At 37.4% G+C, this 15879-nt stretch overlaps 1 protein-coding gene across 1 annotated transcript in view; it reads right to left on the minus strand.

Annotated features, from left to right (window-relative positions):
• Window positions 1–15879, minus strand: part of CDKAL1 (CDK5 regulatory subunit associated protein 1-like 1) — a 418113-nt gene that overhangs the window by 228875 nt on the left and 173359 nt on the right. Inside the window, exon 9 of the mRNA XM_010573154.1 lies at window positions 1498–1601. Within this exon, the coding sequence (XP_010571456.1) occupies window positions 1498–1601 (104 nt within the window). The remainder of the gene's footprint in view (window positions 1–1497; window positions 1602–15879) is intronic.

A 15879-nucleotide genomic window follows, 5' to 3' on the forward strand; every position in this document is an offset into this window, starting at 1 on the left:
ACCAATTTCAAAATCACCTGTTTTGTACGACTGAAAACTTCTAGCTTTCTGAAACGTTTCCTGAACTGCTTCTCTACTAAAATAAGTGTATTTACACATCTTGTATTTCAGTTACTGACCATTTCATAATAGGCATACAGGTTTTAGAAGCTTGTCCTACTAAAACAAGAAATCTGAGACATGACAGGATTCCTGTCTATCATAACAGATAATCCAATTCACAGCAACAGCAGCATTAACTGTACAAACCTAAGCAATAGGAGAAATTTTGTGCCAATTACAGATAAGCCTCATGGAAGAAAAGAGAGGAGCTTGGCTTTTAACAAAAGCAAAAGAAAAAGGTATTTACAATCTTAAGTGAGAACTTTCTATGTAGATAATGTAGAACTTAGAATTTGTGAACGTGGGCTTTGATTAGGAAAAGGACTCTTCCTTGCGTAGTACTGATAGAAATAGCCAGAAGTTCATCACTGACCTAAATACGGTTCATTATGGATCCCTAAATAAGGATGGATTTAAAAACACATTAAATCATCGGAGACCTGTTTTTTACTAGAACAGATACAACACTCAAGAACCATAAGTGAAACCCAATGCATGTACTGTTTGTACATGCACAGAAGATGTGACATCACATGTCGTATTTATTGCTCTACTTTTGATTCAAAGTATTTGATACAAAGATGGTAGGAGATGCTACACCTGAATTACCTGTCTTTTTTTTAATATGCATTTATTCCTTTAACATGGCACAAACACAAAAAACACCACCTGTGCCTTCACAGAGATTGCATCAGAAATGAATACTGGCATTATTTGGAAATCTGTATTTTTGAAACATAGGCAAAATTTAGATCTAAAGAACAAATATTAAGGTACAATAAAGCTATCATAACTGCCAGACATACAAGAGTTTTAGATAGATACTGGCACAGAGTACTGTACTGCAGGAAAAACTTTTGATGTTTGATTGGATCCATGTGACATTACAAATATCCTATTGAACTTAAAAGCTGATAAGCTTTGCATGGCTCTCGGAAAGATCCCAGAACTCCTCCAGGAAATCCATTATCAGAAAAAGCAATGTATCCTTAAAACAGGGTTTTAAGAATCCTAGGGAGGGTCATGAAATTGGCTTTTATCATGGAGTGAAAAAAAAGTTACTGTCTTCCCCTTTAAGAAACCAGAGATAGAGTAAAATGGCCATATATTACAGTTACCCCATCATCATGAAAAAATGCTTGCATGGAACTTCATTTCAGCAAGCCTAAAATCAAAATTAAATACTCCTTATGGTAGGGCTACATTTTGTAAATAGTGGTGCACAACATAATGAAAGCATGGCTTTCTACTGCAAAGGCACCACCAGACACAGTTATGGCTATTAAGAACATCAATACCGTAACAGAGCCACATTGTATCACGATCATTACGTGTGAAAATAAGAGCTGGTACACTTCAGAGGCTGATTTTTATTGTAGGGATAAAACTGCTTACCTTGAAAAGACTGTTTAGCTCTGTCCACTAGTTCTTCAATCGGATAACTTGCTAGATCCCCTCTGGCATGCTTAGTTTTGCAGTAGGTACATGCATTGAGACACCTGTTTAGAAAACAAAAATACTCAGTTTCTAGCCAAGAAAGCCTTTATATGCACAGCTATATTTTAAGTACATGAGGAAAAATAAGCTTTTGTATCTATGACCAGAAAATAGTATTCTGTTTTAAAATCAATAAAGTAGTTTGAAAAGTTTTGTCCTCCTACCTTCTTAAAGCACCTTTCACATCTATATAAAGGCTTGAAAAAATGATCAGTGGAAATCACATACAAAAATCTAGGAGTGGGAATTTACATATTTTTAGAAAGCTATGATAGAGTTAATAATTTTTCATTACTAAAGATGAATCTTCAGGCTTCCGATCCTGATATTACATAAAAAAATCCAACCTGAACAAGGAAATAAAGGAAAAAAGTCCTGAAAGACTAAAAGTAGATTTTAAAAATAGTGCATATTCTTGGAAACACATTTGAGTTACTTTTTTCTTCTTTCATTTGGCTTGTATAAACAGAACAAATACATAATGAAGACAGAATCACCAACTAGAAGGACGGCTTAGCACAAAAGATTGGGGAGCTAATGAAAAACTCTCATAAGAAACTAAAGGAATAATGTGAATGCTTTTAATTTACCTGACAATGTAGTAAAGGCAGACTAATTCACAGTAAAAGGATGGAAAGATCAAAACAAACAAAAACTACCACTCATATGTTTTTCCTGGACCAGCCTTTGAATCCTGGTAGTGACATGAATGTAATAAGCAGAATGTTATGAGGAGTTCGTTGCACTTTTTCCCCCCCCTTCCCTGCTTTTTAAAGCTGATATTGCCCTACAGCTTTTTATAGGTTAAAGTGTTTAAACCTCTAAAAACCCCACAAAACCAAAAAAACCCAATTATAAACATTTCTCTTGTTCATGGTTACTAGAACACCTTAAATTCTGTCCATTTTCACAATAAAAAAGCCACAGCTTCAATACCATAAAGCATTTGGGTGCCAGAAAAGGCTAACTACAGGAGAATTACTACAGAACTTTTGAAACAATAATGAAAAGGCAAAGATAGCACCAGGTGGGTTCTGATGAAGTCACCAGCTACAAGATTGTGTTTCCTACTCGGATATACCTTCTCTTCTATTATGATGTCTGGCAGCTCCATGACTAGGCAATTACTGCTTTGCAAACTCTAAAGGTTTTCATTCAGAGATTCCCCTCACACATTAGTTAGGCACAAGCAGTGGATTAGGAAGTGCAGCACACTGCACGCAACGTTTTTCTCAAGTGCCCTCCTGCCCCGCACATCACCTTGGCCCTGAGACATTCTCCACCAACAGAATCTTACTTTCTGCCAGAGGACATCTAGATAGTTTGCGATTCTCTCTGCTAGACTGGATTATGTAAATTGTACATCGTCTTATTCATGTATATTATTTTTCCTGCCTATCACACCCAAACTTCAGATTTTAGTGTCCATTTTAGATCAGAAAACTAAAAGATATGGCTTAACTGCAGCAATGAGACTCTTCTATTAAGAGGTAAAAACTTATATGAAATAAGCTGCCATTCAGTAAAATACACAATCATCTATTAAAAATAGAAAAAAAAGACCTGAATCTGAACCTTTACAACCTGCTCCAAATAAGTGATTTATTCCCACCCAAAGACAACTTAATCATCAGACGTGAAACAATTTTTATGTATCTCACCTTCCTTCTGCAAATCAAAGCCTTTCATCGTGCAAGATCTAAAGCATGTTTAAAAGAGTGGCATTTGAAATCAAGAAAGTATAAGCAGATAATTGGTTTATACTTCCCCTATTAACCAAAATGAGACAGACTTCGTTGTAACATAGAAAATGATCAATTTTAGAAAGCAAAACAAAAAAGACAAAACTTTTAAATCCTATTTGTACCATATTTGTTAATTCCAACTTGGGAAAAAAAAAATATTTTGGGCTGCAGCTGACCAACAAGAGTGCAGATTTCAAATACTTGTAAAAATGCTGAACTAACCACTTTGCAGAGATTTGATAATAATCTGTTCTTGAAAATATAATTTTAAACCAAACCATAAGTATAATAAAGTATCTGTAGAATTTTTTTCCCCTAGTAAGCCAGCCTCTACTCCAAGTTCCCAGCATAACAAATTATTCATACGTCCATGCTGCCACATACTCAGACCACAGACAATCAAGTGGAAAAAAGCTGTTGGGAACTCTGAGAATCTGAGCATTGCCTCTTACTAAGTGGCATGCACCAGCAAGTGGATCATTTAAAACCAACCCCATAGGTAAAGCTCTCCTTAAAAATCAGCCTTTATCACAGCTAAAGCTCAAACATATGGGACTAAAAAGCCAACATGCTAGTGGTTGCAAAAGAGTATTTTGCTTTGCATTATAGTGGAAGCCTTCTTCAAGCATTTAAAGTTGGTTTGCAAATGTTAGTTTCTATTAATACAGGTCAAAGGTTTTTTGCACAAAGAAATTACAGCAATTTACAGCAACAACTATTAATCATCATTGTGTTTGTTATTATCAACATGTTTTGAATAAATTTTGTATTGATTCCAGAACAAAAACCACTAAGTCCTGGTTTTCCAACATACTAAACTGATGGAGGTACTTTGAATTATTAACCTTTAATCAGATATGTGCCCAATACACAGAACTATTTCACAGCAAGGTAAAATATTATCCACAGATAAATTACTACCATGTGGCTAATTAAAAACTTTCTGAACATGTTACCAAACTGAACGTCATCAACATTTTGGTCAAGTGCCTGAAATTTTGTTGTAGACATAGGAAACAGTGGTCTTCACATTGTTTAGCTAGTATGTGCTTATGCTGTGCGTTAGATTAAGCAGACTCTTCATTTTCGAAACAGTAATATTCCTCATAAAACACACACTTAACATGAAAGGCTACCCCTTACAGATGGAACTTATTAGGAGTAAGAATACTTATGACACAGCAGACACATAAAGACTTTCCTTCAGTGGGACTAATCAGTGGATTTCAGCAGCAGATGAGAATGAGAGTACAGACAGGAGGAGCAAAATGCTGGTTCCTCTTAATGGGACTTGTGCCACCAAGTTTAGTGAAGACAGGATTCCACCCTCAGATATGAAAAGTATAAAACATCTTTCATTCAAGGATTAGAAAACAGCTCAATTACAGACTGCTATGTGTCATTAGTGTGCTAGTCACTCACATTTAATGTGATTGACCAAGACCAGACATCTGTGAACAAGATGGGAGAGCTGAATAGCTGCAACAGTGTCATATGACAGAAGATCCTTGCTGCTCTGCAGGTGGTTAATTTTGGGGGAGGGAGGTGGTATTGCTCCCTTAATTTCCTGAATAACCCAATAAATTCTTGCTTGGTATCAACCTAATGAGCTGGTTAAAAAAAAAAAAAAAAAAGAAAAAGCAAAAAGCAAAAAAAAAAAAACCCCAAATCACCCAAACAAAAAACCCAACCAAAACCCAGTCCTAAGGTGGTCTTCTCCCAAATTAAAAATCTGCAGAAATAAAGTAAAATATCATTAATCACAGTTCAGTCTAAATACTAATATCTGCCCTTATGAGATCTAACTAGTTAGACAAATTCAAGATCTTATGAAGTTTGCCCTATTAAAAAAAATAAAAATTCTAACAGTAATGCAGTGCCCCTAACAACACTGCAACATCACATCAGTACAAATATAGAAAGATTGCTCACCACAGCCACCCACACCATCTCTCTGCACCTACCATCACACTTCCTTAGAAGGCCTCAATAATTCCAGCCCAAGAATATTTTGTATTAGTAAACTGTGGTTTTCCTGAAAGGGGAGCATGATTTGCTTGTTTCAAAATACAGTTTAGAGAAGAGATTTAGGCTTTTGTAAGATACTTTTAGAGTTTCTACCAAACATAATTTTGATAGAAATGCTCTGTAGTGTGAGTAAAGAGAAAACTCCCTTTGCATGCTTGACTGAGCAAAAGAAATACCAGAAATATATACTCCCAGCAGATGAAAAGGAGATGGATACTAGTCAAAACTTACTAAACAAGAGCTAGTAGAAGTCTACAAATATTTTTCTCCTTAGTATAACCTAACAACAGCATTTATACTGTATTTATAGTTAAATATCATACTATAAAGTTAATGAATACTTCTTAGCATTTTTCCTCTATAAATGCTACTTTGTATTGCAAATTTTCTAAATTCCACCAAACTTAACTGCAATGGATCACAAAAAAAGTAGTTTACAGAAAAAAAAAAAAAATCCCATGCCTAATACACTTGACTTGTTTTCAGGAAACTTCTTTTGCTTGAAGTTTGCACATTTTACAATGAAGCTTTTCAACCCACTATGACAGGGAAGATAATTTCCTGTAAAAAATTGGGGCATGAGAGGTTGCTTTCACTTTAAAAAGATTTAGGACTTAAAATACTTTTGAAGCAGTGGCAAACTAGTTCTCATCAAGGCTAATTAGTCTAAGCAGCAAACCACATTATTGCAGGAATACTGTTTCTAGCATCCCGGCTTGTTCAGACTGAGCTTGGACATGAGCCACAGGGGCTATGCTACACAGATGCACTCGATGTTACAACATTTTCTATATGATAAAAGCAGGACTTCTCTGAAATGATCTTTGTAGCCAACTATTTTAGAAACTGCTCTGAAAGTACAATGCCGACTTAAAAAGAAAAAGCCAGCCTCTCAAGAAAGTTTTAGCAGAAAATAGGATGACCCTTCAGCAAACACTGTACAGTGTATGGGATTGCACACACATTTTTCTCAAAGTAGGACACAACTACAGGATGCTATTTTTTAATTCTGCAACCCATTCCATGCTCAGCAAAACGGGAACAAAGTGCATTATAATTTTGTTCTTCCGAAGACCTTTGAAGCCAGCATTTTATTTGGTAATGTCTCACTAGTTACTAATCAAAAGGAATTTCGAGAGAAGGCAGCTCAGTTAGTTTGATAAGCTATTATAAGATTTAATTTTGTACTTTAAATATTTGCGTTTTGTGAAACTGAATTCCTACAGTCAAGTGCAGGTGATTCAAAGGTCACAGCTATGTGGTTATATCATCATACATTCAACTTGCTCACTTTAAGGCCCATGATTTAACATCAGCAAAATCAAGTGCATCAGTGGCACTTTTTTAGTGTTTGTCTAAAGAACTTCTTGATTAATTATTCTGCCTACATAGTTCTGCAATTGTTTGCATTAATTCAGGCATTCTAAATGGATATTACAAGGTAAAACGTTCCATTGCTAAGCTGCATAGATCTGTGTTCCCCACCCTGACCCAAAATGGTGCATTGCTAGATGCTTACTGGAAACTGCAATGATTTTTTTCTCTGCAATTCAAACTAAAGCTCTATGATTCACAGAGACATAAATTACTTCAGAAGCATTTCCAAATAGCTGCTTGGCTACACAGACCACAACTTTGGGACAGATCATGACAATCATTAATATCAAGAAAGTGACTCAGCTGAAATAGCACAGGTAGATAAATTAGGTTCTGTGGTTGCACAGAGCAGAAAATGCCACGGCATTTTAACTACAAGTAATCAATTCTTTCAACACTTCATAAAGAGCAACAATATTTGGAAGATGATGACTCCTGGTCTCAGTCAAATAGCAGTAATGAAGGTGGTAGAAATAAAGAGTTACGACAGAAAAACCTTAGATAGAAAAGACACTTTCTTAGAAATCTGCTCACAGCTAATCCCAGATATACAGTGGCAGAATACGGCAACATCACAATTTCAGCATGCATAAGCAACTGTTATTCTTAGATCCCTCCTAATGAACAGCAATGATTGGAAAATTACCTCCGAGGACAGGATTCTCAGAGGCTTGCTTTAATTTATAAAGTTTTAGAGAGCTGTGACTTGACAAATGCCATAGTATTTAAAGCATCAAATAGTATCATTTTATTAAAAAAAAACTCTACCAGGGACAGATGACTTAGCATAACTTATACAGAATGTGCTGCAAAACCTAACTGGGTCAGTAATAAACAATTTCATAAGCTTTAAAAATTCAGCTTTCAAAGTTTTTTGACAAAATACTAAGGATTACATTAAAACTGTGGTTTCTACATAGCAGGGGGGAGACAATGAGCACATTTAAAGTTCTGTTCCAGGAATGCAGCATCTCAGCAGATCTCCATGAGTGGAGGAAGGGTAAGGGGAGTCAAGTGTCTTTCTATAAGCAAACCACTTCACTTACCATGCATCCTCACAACATTAGCAGCTCCTGAATCACCCACACAGAAAACATGGTTGAAAAGTAGACCACTGCCTGTGATAAGAGCTATTGTTTTTACTTCCTGAATGGCTTTTGGGACAGACCCTTTTAGAGTAGTGAAATCTCACAGGAAACATTAGGCTGCAGTTAATTCTGTAACATACAGCAGGTACCACACAGATTCTTGGGATAAAAGGTATTGTTTTTGTACTGGTCAAAACATCCTGGGGGGGGGAAGTTACATTTCAGCAGCACTGAAACTACCAGGCTTAATTTAGAATTTATCTGAGATTGCCATCAGACCAATTTCAAAAAAAGTATTTGTAAAATGTCTGTGGGAAAGTGGATCTGAATTGTCTGGGTAAAATAATGGAAATAAGTGCAGAATAAAAACAAACTCACCATTTATAATCTAGAAAGAATCCCTTCCCAATGATTGTGTCTACACAAAGCTTTCTGCCCCAAAAGGTCCTACTGGTTGTGGCAGCAGTAGAAATGTTAAAAGCTCCAATGTGGACAAGGATCTAAGCATTATCTACCATTAATACTACGTTGTTGCTCATAAACATCATCTCTGTCTTGTGATAAATTGGTTAGCCTTGCTGAAAAAAAAGTGTATGTGCAGCAGTACAGACATACATGCTTCAAGTACATACTCTTCATTATGTATTACTCTGTCAACTTAAAATCAAAGACGACCACACATTTCAACATAATTGCCCAATCCTAAATCTGTCTGAGATTTTCCAAGCAATTTAATGGACTGATTTACACAGTTATTCTTATAAGACTCCAATGACTGATTTCTTTCAAAAATAGAAATTTAAACCAGGGGCCTTATGTTTGCCTTTAAGAGTCTCCAAGGGGATTTTCAAAAGCAAATTAATCCCCTTTAAACAGTTATAGAGCTGAGTCAGTCAGATTATCTTCATGGACATATCTTCCTTACTGCCCATGTACCTCTTACAGAAAATGCAAGTTAAAGTACTTACCTTTGAATAATTAGGCAAACTATCATTTATAAATTATTTTCATTGTTTTATAATGTTATGGTTTTAATATATCCAAATATATTTTGCAGAATTTAAAAGCATAGTGACAGTGCAGAAAACAGCAGCCTTTCATTACTAAACTAGTTATCCTCAACTTCTCCATCTGCTTTACTTATCAAAAATTCTCCCCTTCTAATGATTCCTCAGGTCTTTTCTTCTATTTTCTTTTTTTTTTTTTCCCCTGCCATTTTCTTAACTTATTCCTGTTGTCTTGCATTCAGTGACCATTATGCTTGTAACTCTGCCGTGGTGTCCTCATGTCCCAGTGACTGGAATGGTCTGACTTTCTTCCAAGCTACTTGGCCCGTGTTTGTATGCTTTGATTTCCTCTTTAACCACTCAAGCCTGTGGTGAGTCTGAAACTTTTCCAGTTCAACTGCTGCCAGCTCTGACAGAAAGCATAAACTTCCCAGTTTTGGTGTTTTGTTTTGTTTTTTTGAAGCACAAAGACAACTAGTTTTTATATGGTTAGACTTAAGTTGATGAAAATTCTTTCTTTTTTTTTTGTCATCTCCATTGCAACTCAGATATTTATGGTCAGTCATTTAAAAGAAAATCAGAAAGACCATGACTAAAGCACTTAATGCACAAATCAGAGCATTAAAAACAGGCCACAGAAGCCCTTGGGAATTCAGGATCTAAACAGCCTTCTAGACATTACAGGCTGGAAAATACATGAGAGGCAGCTCTAGTCATAAAAAGCAAGACTTAACAATAAGAAGGAATGGACAGACAAAACACAAAGTAGCTCAGCAATTCAGTTGTTTACAGGCCTTAGTCAACACTTAAATGGAAGTTTTCTTTGTATTTCCACAGCCACATCTGGCTACAACATTATCTTTGCAAGGGCTGACTTGAAACCGTTTTTCAGCTTTAACAATGTTCTTAAAAAGACCCAACCTTTCAGAGGAGGAGGGTTTGCACTGGCTGCACACGGGCTGTTGAACAGACCCAACAAGCCAAGGTAGCAAGGTACGTTACCGTTTCGTTCAGTCCGCACCACCCAACAACCTCCCTGCAGAAATGCTTTCACAAATAAGGTTGATGACATCATACTACAAGATGCTTGTTTGCTTTTATCAACACCAGTTAAAATGGCATTTTCCTTGTGAGGCTCAGTTGTCTGAAGAAAAAGACATAACCTGACCTTGCCTTCTACAAAGAGGTGACTGACCCTGTGGAAAGGGGAGGTCTGGGGATGTCATACACCTTGATTTTAGGCAGGCCTTTGCAACAGTCTCCCATAGAACCCTTAACGCCAAATTGCTGTGATACGGATTGAATAAGTGGACCACAAGGTGGGTTAAGAACTGGCTGGGCTGCTGGGTTGTGGTCAGCAGCGCGAAGTCTAACCGGTGGCTCGTTAGTATCGGTGTTCCTCAGGGACTAGATGCTGGGGCCGCTATTATTTCCTGACTTTATTAATGACATAGGTGAAGGGATGTAATGCATCTGCAGCAAATCCCAAGCTGGCAGCGAGGAGAGCAGCTGGAGGGCAGGACTGCTATTCAGAGAGGTATCAACAGCCTGGAGAAACGGGCTAACAGGAACCTCACGAATTTCAACAACGGCAAGTAGAAAGCCCCACACCCAGAATAGAGGAACCCCGGGCAAACGTGCAGGTGGGGAGGGAATTGACTGGCTAGAAAGCAGTTTTGTGGACAAGGGCTTCAGGGTCCAGGTGGGCAATGAACTGAATGCGAGTCAGCAGTATGCCCTTTATATTTAAGGGGGTCAAACGCACTGTCCTGTGCAACTGGACTGCACTCTCAAGAATGAAACCAACAGTTTGAAATTGTTATTGCTCTCTGTTTGGCACTTGTGAGACTGCATCTGTAGTGCTGTGTCCAGTTTTGAGCTCCCTGGAGCGAGGCAGACCGTGACATAAAGTAACAAACAAGTAGACGGGAAAGACACCAAGATGATTAGGAGGCTCAGGCACATGGCACACAAGAAGAGACTGAGAACTGGCTTACTCATTGTTAGGATGAGGAGATATTACTGCTGTCTACAGACAGCTGATGGGAGCATACAGTGAACACACAGCCAGGCTGTTCTTGGAGGTTCAAGGTCATAAAATTAGAAGCAATGGACACAAGTCGTAATACACGAAACTGCAATTAGACCAAAGAAAATGCTTTACCATGACAGTGGTCAAGTACTGAACAGGCTGCACTACTGCTGATCTCATCTCTTTGAGATGCTGGAACCCAACAAGAACACTATTCCTTTCTAGAGCCCAAAGGCTTGCTCTGCTCCAGGATTACATGTGTGTACATGGATGAGTACACACACACCTATGTGTAAGACACACGCACACAGGAGAAGCATAGCATGCTTCCAACACCACAGGAAGCTTAGATTCAGCTACAGGGGTAAGAAAAGCTAGAAGATGAGAAATCAGTGCAGAGAAGGACCATGTCTGGCCTGTACAAGGAGAACCAGAGAAGAAGATTAAATGAAAGATACCACAAACAGTGTCAACATTTAAAATTTTCCTTCCATTTGTTATCAAATACGTTTAGAGTGTGACACTAACGTGATATTCACATGCTGTCCATAAGTACACCACAGCACTTTGAGGGCTAACATTAACAGAGAAACAAGTATGGCAGAGTTTTTGGAGCAGATCGCCAGTAGCCAGTCAAGAACAAAACATTCCCAAGCATGCTACTGGAGCTACAGCCAGCCAAAAGTTCACAGAAAAAAAAAATAATATTAGAACACTCTGATTTTAGATATGACAACAGATAATCAGTTCTGTGCAAATTAGGTTTCCACTTTCATCATGTTCCTCCACAGCATAAAAGAATACAGGGAAGGGGCACTGTGTCCATAACACTGGACATTGAGAAAGCGGGTGTACGGGCATTCTTCCATGTCCATGGAGTTGTGAACTGCCATTTAAAATTGCACTTTGTTTCCTGCCATCCTTCACCTTTGTGCTACGTTAATCAATATGCCTTTAAGCTTTATGTAGAGTCATACAGAGAGTAACTGTGCAGAGGCCATAATTTAGTCCCCTGAGCAGAGTATATTTGTGCTTCTCCATATCCCTTTGAAATGTTCAAGTCAACCCAAATTGTGAACAAGTCTTACCAAAAAAGGTGAAATTTGCCAGTTTTGTTATGAGTTATAACTGGCACATTTAAACTTGTGAATTCACTTAAGAATCCTAAACTCTCTTCTGCAAACACACCTGCATCACATGTAAAAGAAACTGATCAGGGGAAAAACTGAATGTACTGTATAAACAGCAAAGAAAAGTCCCTCAGTGAACAGATGTGCAATAAGCTGTTACATGTGCTCATGTCTAAGACAGCTTACACAAACTATAGAATCCAAGTTTCTAGTCTCACTAGACTTGATGGACATCGGTCTCTCTTTATGCTTCGCTTTTCAGAAAAGCATTATTCCCTTCAGAAAATAAAGCCATTCAGCTGATCCAGACTAACATAAAAAAGCCACTGTGTTTATTGAGTATTTATGGTATTACTTTCACAATTTCATTTCAAAGGGGACCATGACTTTTATCCACATATTGATTGAATAAGAAAATAATTCAACATATAATATTCAACAATATTCATAAAATATTCAACACAGACCTAAGATAAACCCTAGATACTCCTAAAGAAAGGAGAGATAGAAGACAGAAGATACCAGAGTTCTAAGTGGACTTGGGCAGAGCGATATTACCTTTATGAGACATAACATACATAAATCACGTACCTATCACTTTGCTGAAAATATCTTCCCATATAAGTCTTGTAAGCATTATATATTAAATTCATTTTATTAAAATCATGAAGAATACCAAGTCTTATTCTTTCTTATTTTGCAGAAGGTACCACAAACTGGACCAACCTATGCAGCTGAATATCCTAAAAGCAAAATGGCTTTGGAATAAACACAAACACCCAGTATATCTGAAATAAAGCTAAAGAAACAAAAATAGTTCACGCTGAAAAATCTCATTCCTAGTATTTTAATAGTTGTCAGATAGAGCAAGTCTTATTCTCTCATAAAGATGCATTTCTCCTTACACAAAATACATAGCAAACGCACAGATCTGCTTTGCTGGTTGTGTTTCAGCACTGTTCTCATACAACGTCCCAGAGAGCACTGCAGCCTATGTGGCATTTCACAGCAAAAATATCCTTATTTTTGTAGAATTTGAAATTCAGTTGGCAGGTTGAGGGCATTTTTCCAACCACAAACATTTTTGGAACTTTTTTTGAACAATGTGTGTTCAAACAAAAGTTTTCAGCTACAAGTCCTCAGGAAAAAATCCTACTTAAAATGTGCTTGTTTTACCTGCATTCATTCATTTAGAATGAACTGGTAATATAGGAATGGGGCCTAGTTTAAGTTTAATGATTAAAATTCCTATTCTAGTCTCTGCAATAAGTTCAGCAGATGTCTGAATCAAAAAGAACGTGAATGTTAGATATTAGGTGGTTATAAAGTGTCTGCACTAGCTTTGCTTTCAGTATGGATGCAAGGGATATATACCTAGTGCATGAGTGGAACATTTATACAAGAAGGGAACCTACACAAACAAGGATAGGAACTAAACAGCACTTAGCATAACTTACATATTTGGTGCTTTCACATACATATATTTCTAAACTTGGCGTACAGGGCCTTGTTTCCACAAAAAAATTGCTAGATTAAGATTTGAACGTGTCCAAGAAACACTTCTGAGATCAGCTGCAGATACAGCAAGACTCCCTTGCAAACCTACTATCTCCCTACAAACTGCAGATACAAGCCAATAAGCACAACATCAGCTTATGCCTTCTGCTCAAGCAAAATGGATTAGCCTAGTAGAGACATGACTACTAACCCTTTAGCCGGAATTCAAAGGTTATTTAAATGTTTATAGTGTGCTTGGTGAACAGACGTCGCTATATTACTGTGAATTACAGAACTGTAAGTTAATACGTTAAACATTGCTGAACTATACTGCTGAACTTTCCTAAAGATGTTGATACTTACATAGTTTAACCTGTAATAACTTTTTCCCTCTACTACTTAAAACTTTCATTTAGACTATTCCTCATTTAAGTGCTAAATTAAAAAGAAAATCTCAAAACTCATCACATTTTACTTTATTAAAGAATTATTCCTAAAACAAAAGACAAAAGTTTCAATATGTATTTGAATAGTTATATTAACTCAGTATACTATTTTACCCATACCTGCTACTTAGAAAAGTAACTGATGTATAATTTTGGAAAGGGGTGGCGGGGGGGACGGGGAATCAATTAAAAAAACCTAACTTGCAGGAAAAAAAAAATCTACACCAAAAGCAAAGGGAGTTCTTCTTTAAGCTCTTTAACAAATGATCTAAAACAAACTGTTGGAACACAGGAATGTGAATGACTAAACAAACCCTTCAGTAAACATTCCCCAGCTGTAGTTTTCAGCCTAATACCAAGCTAAAATGTGGAGACTCCATCTACCTTCTGCAAAATGATTAAACTTCAGAAGCAAAGCGACATTATACAATATACATGACTCACAAACATACTCACAGAAAACGAAAACCACTAGACATTTATCCCTTAAAAACAGAAAAAACACCAAGTCTGGCACCAGTCTGCAATGCAAGAAAGACCATGTGATACTTAGACACTTGTGTATTAGTTTAAAAATAAGCTAGATAAGCATGTGATGAGTGACAATTTTGTACTTGACCTTTTCTTAAATGGCTCCTTTTCACAGTCCACACACGTATCAGAAAAATTCCTAAAACAAAAAGAAGCTAAAACCCTACTTGTCATCCAATGTCTTGAAGATAAACTCTAAAAACAAAATTCTACATGGTTACTTTAGGAAAAAAATTTTTAAAAGTATGTTTTGCAGGAGGAATACAGAAAAAGAAATTAAAAAAAAAGCACTGAAATGTTCTTGTAAATTAAGCTGATGAAATTCAACATGCTAAATTACAGAGACAGAAGCTTGGGGTGTATATTTCCAGTGGGAATATTTCACTCTGCCTAGCAGGCAAGGAATTTGGAAATAGAGTTCCTCTTTCCTGAGGCTGAGTAGGCCTACAGGATTGCACAGGAAATGCTTTTAAGTCGGGAAATGGGGATGCATTCTGCATGGGATGGGGAACCCTTAGTTTAGAGTATTACTTTTTAAAGTGTCAAACCACAACAATTACCTCTGGAGTGAAGGTCTCCACTACTATTAAGCAACTGCACTAACATCCATAGTGTCTGTATCTAAATCCTTGTGGGTTTTTCTGTTGCTGTTTATGTTCATTTAAATATCACAGAATCACAGTGGCTGAGTTGGGAAGGGACCTCTGGAGAACATCCAGTCCAAGACCTCACTCCTCAGAGCAGGAGCAACTAGAACAGGTTGCTCAGTACCTTGTACAGATCGCTTCTGAGTACCACAAGGATGAAGACTCCACACCCTCTCTGGGCAACCTGTTCCAGTGTTCAATCAGCTCTACTGTAAAAAAGTTTTTTTCCTATGTTTAAATAAAATATCTTGTATTTCAATACAAGCCTGAGCCTGCTCTTCTCTAGGCTGAATGGTCCCAGCTCTCAGTCTCTCCTCATATGCCAGATGCTCCAAGCCATTAGTCACCTTCATGGCCCTTCATTGGACCTGCTCCAGTGTCTGTATGCCTCTCTTGTACTGGGGAGCCAGCACTGGACCCAGCACTCCAGGATGTGTCTCACCGGGGCTGAGCAGAGGGGAAGGATCGCCTCCCTCCACCTGCTGCAGACACCGCTGAGTGCAGCCCAGGAGGCTGTCGGCCACCTTTGCTGCAAGGGCACATTGCTGGCTCGTGTTTACCATGTACTTTTGTTTGTGAAAACAAGCCTTAAAAATGTGTTTTGCACATTTTAAACAGAAAGTAATGAGATGTATGCGATAGTGTTTCCTGGTTTGGGCTAATCTCACAGTAAGTTTTGTGCTTTACCTAAACATGTATGATCATGTCAGTGGGTGATACAGGTTTCAGGGGCAAAGCTGTTAACCATATTC

The sequence above is a fragment of the Haliaeetus leucocephalus genome, unplaced genomic scaffold (genome assembly GCF_000737465.1).
Source record: "Haliaeetus leucocephalus isolate CR32 unplaced genomic scaffold, Haliaeetus_leucocephalus-4.0 Scaffold373, whole genome shotgun sequence".
In the NCBI taxonomy this organism is placed as follows: domain Eukaryota; kingdom Metazoa; phylum Chordata; class Aves; order Accipitriformes; family Accipitridae; genus Haliaeetus; species Haliaeetus leucocephalus.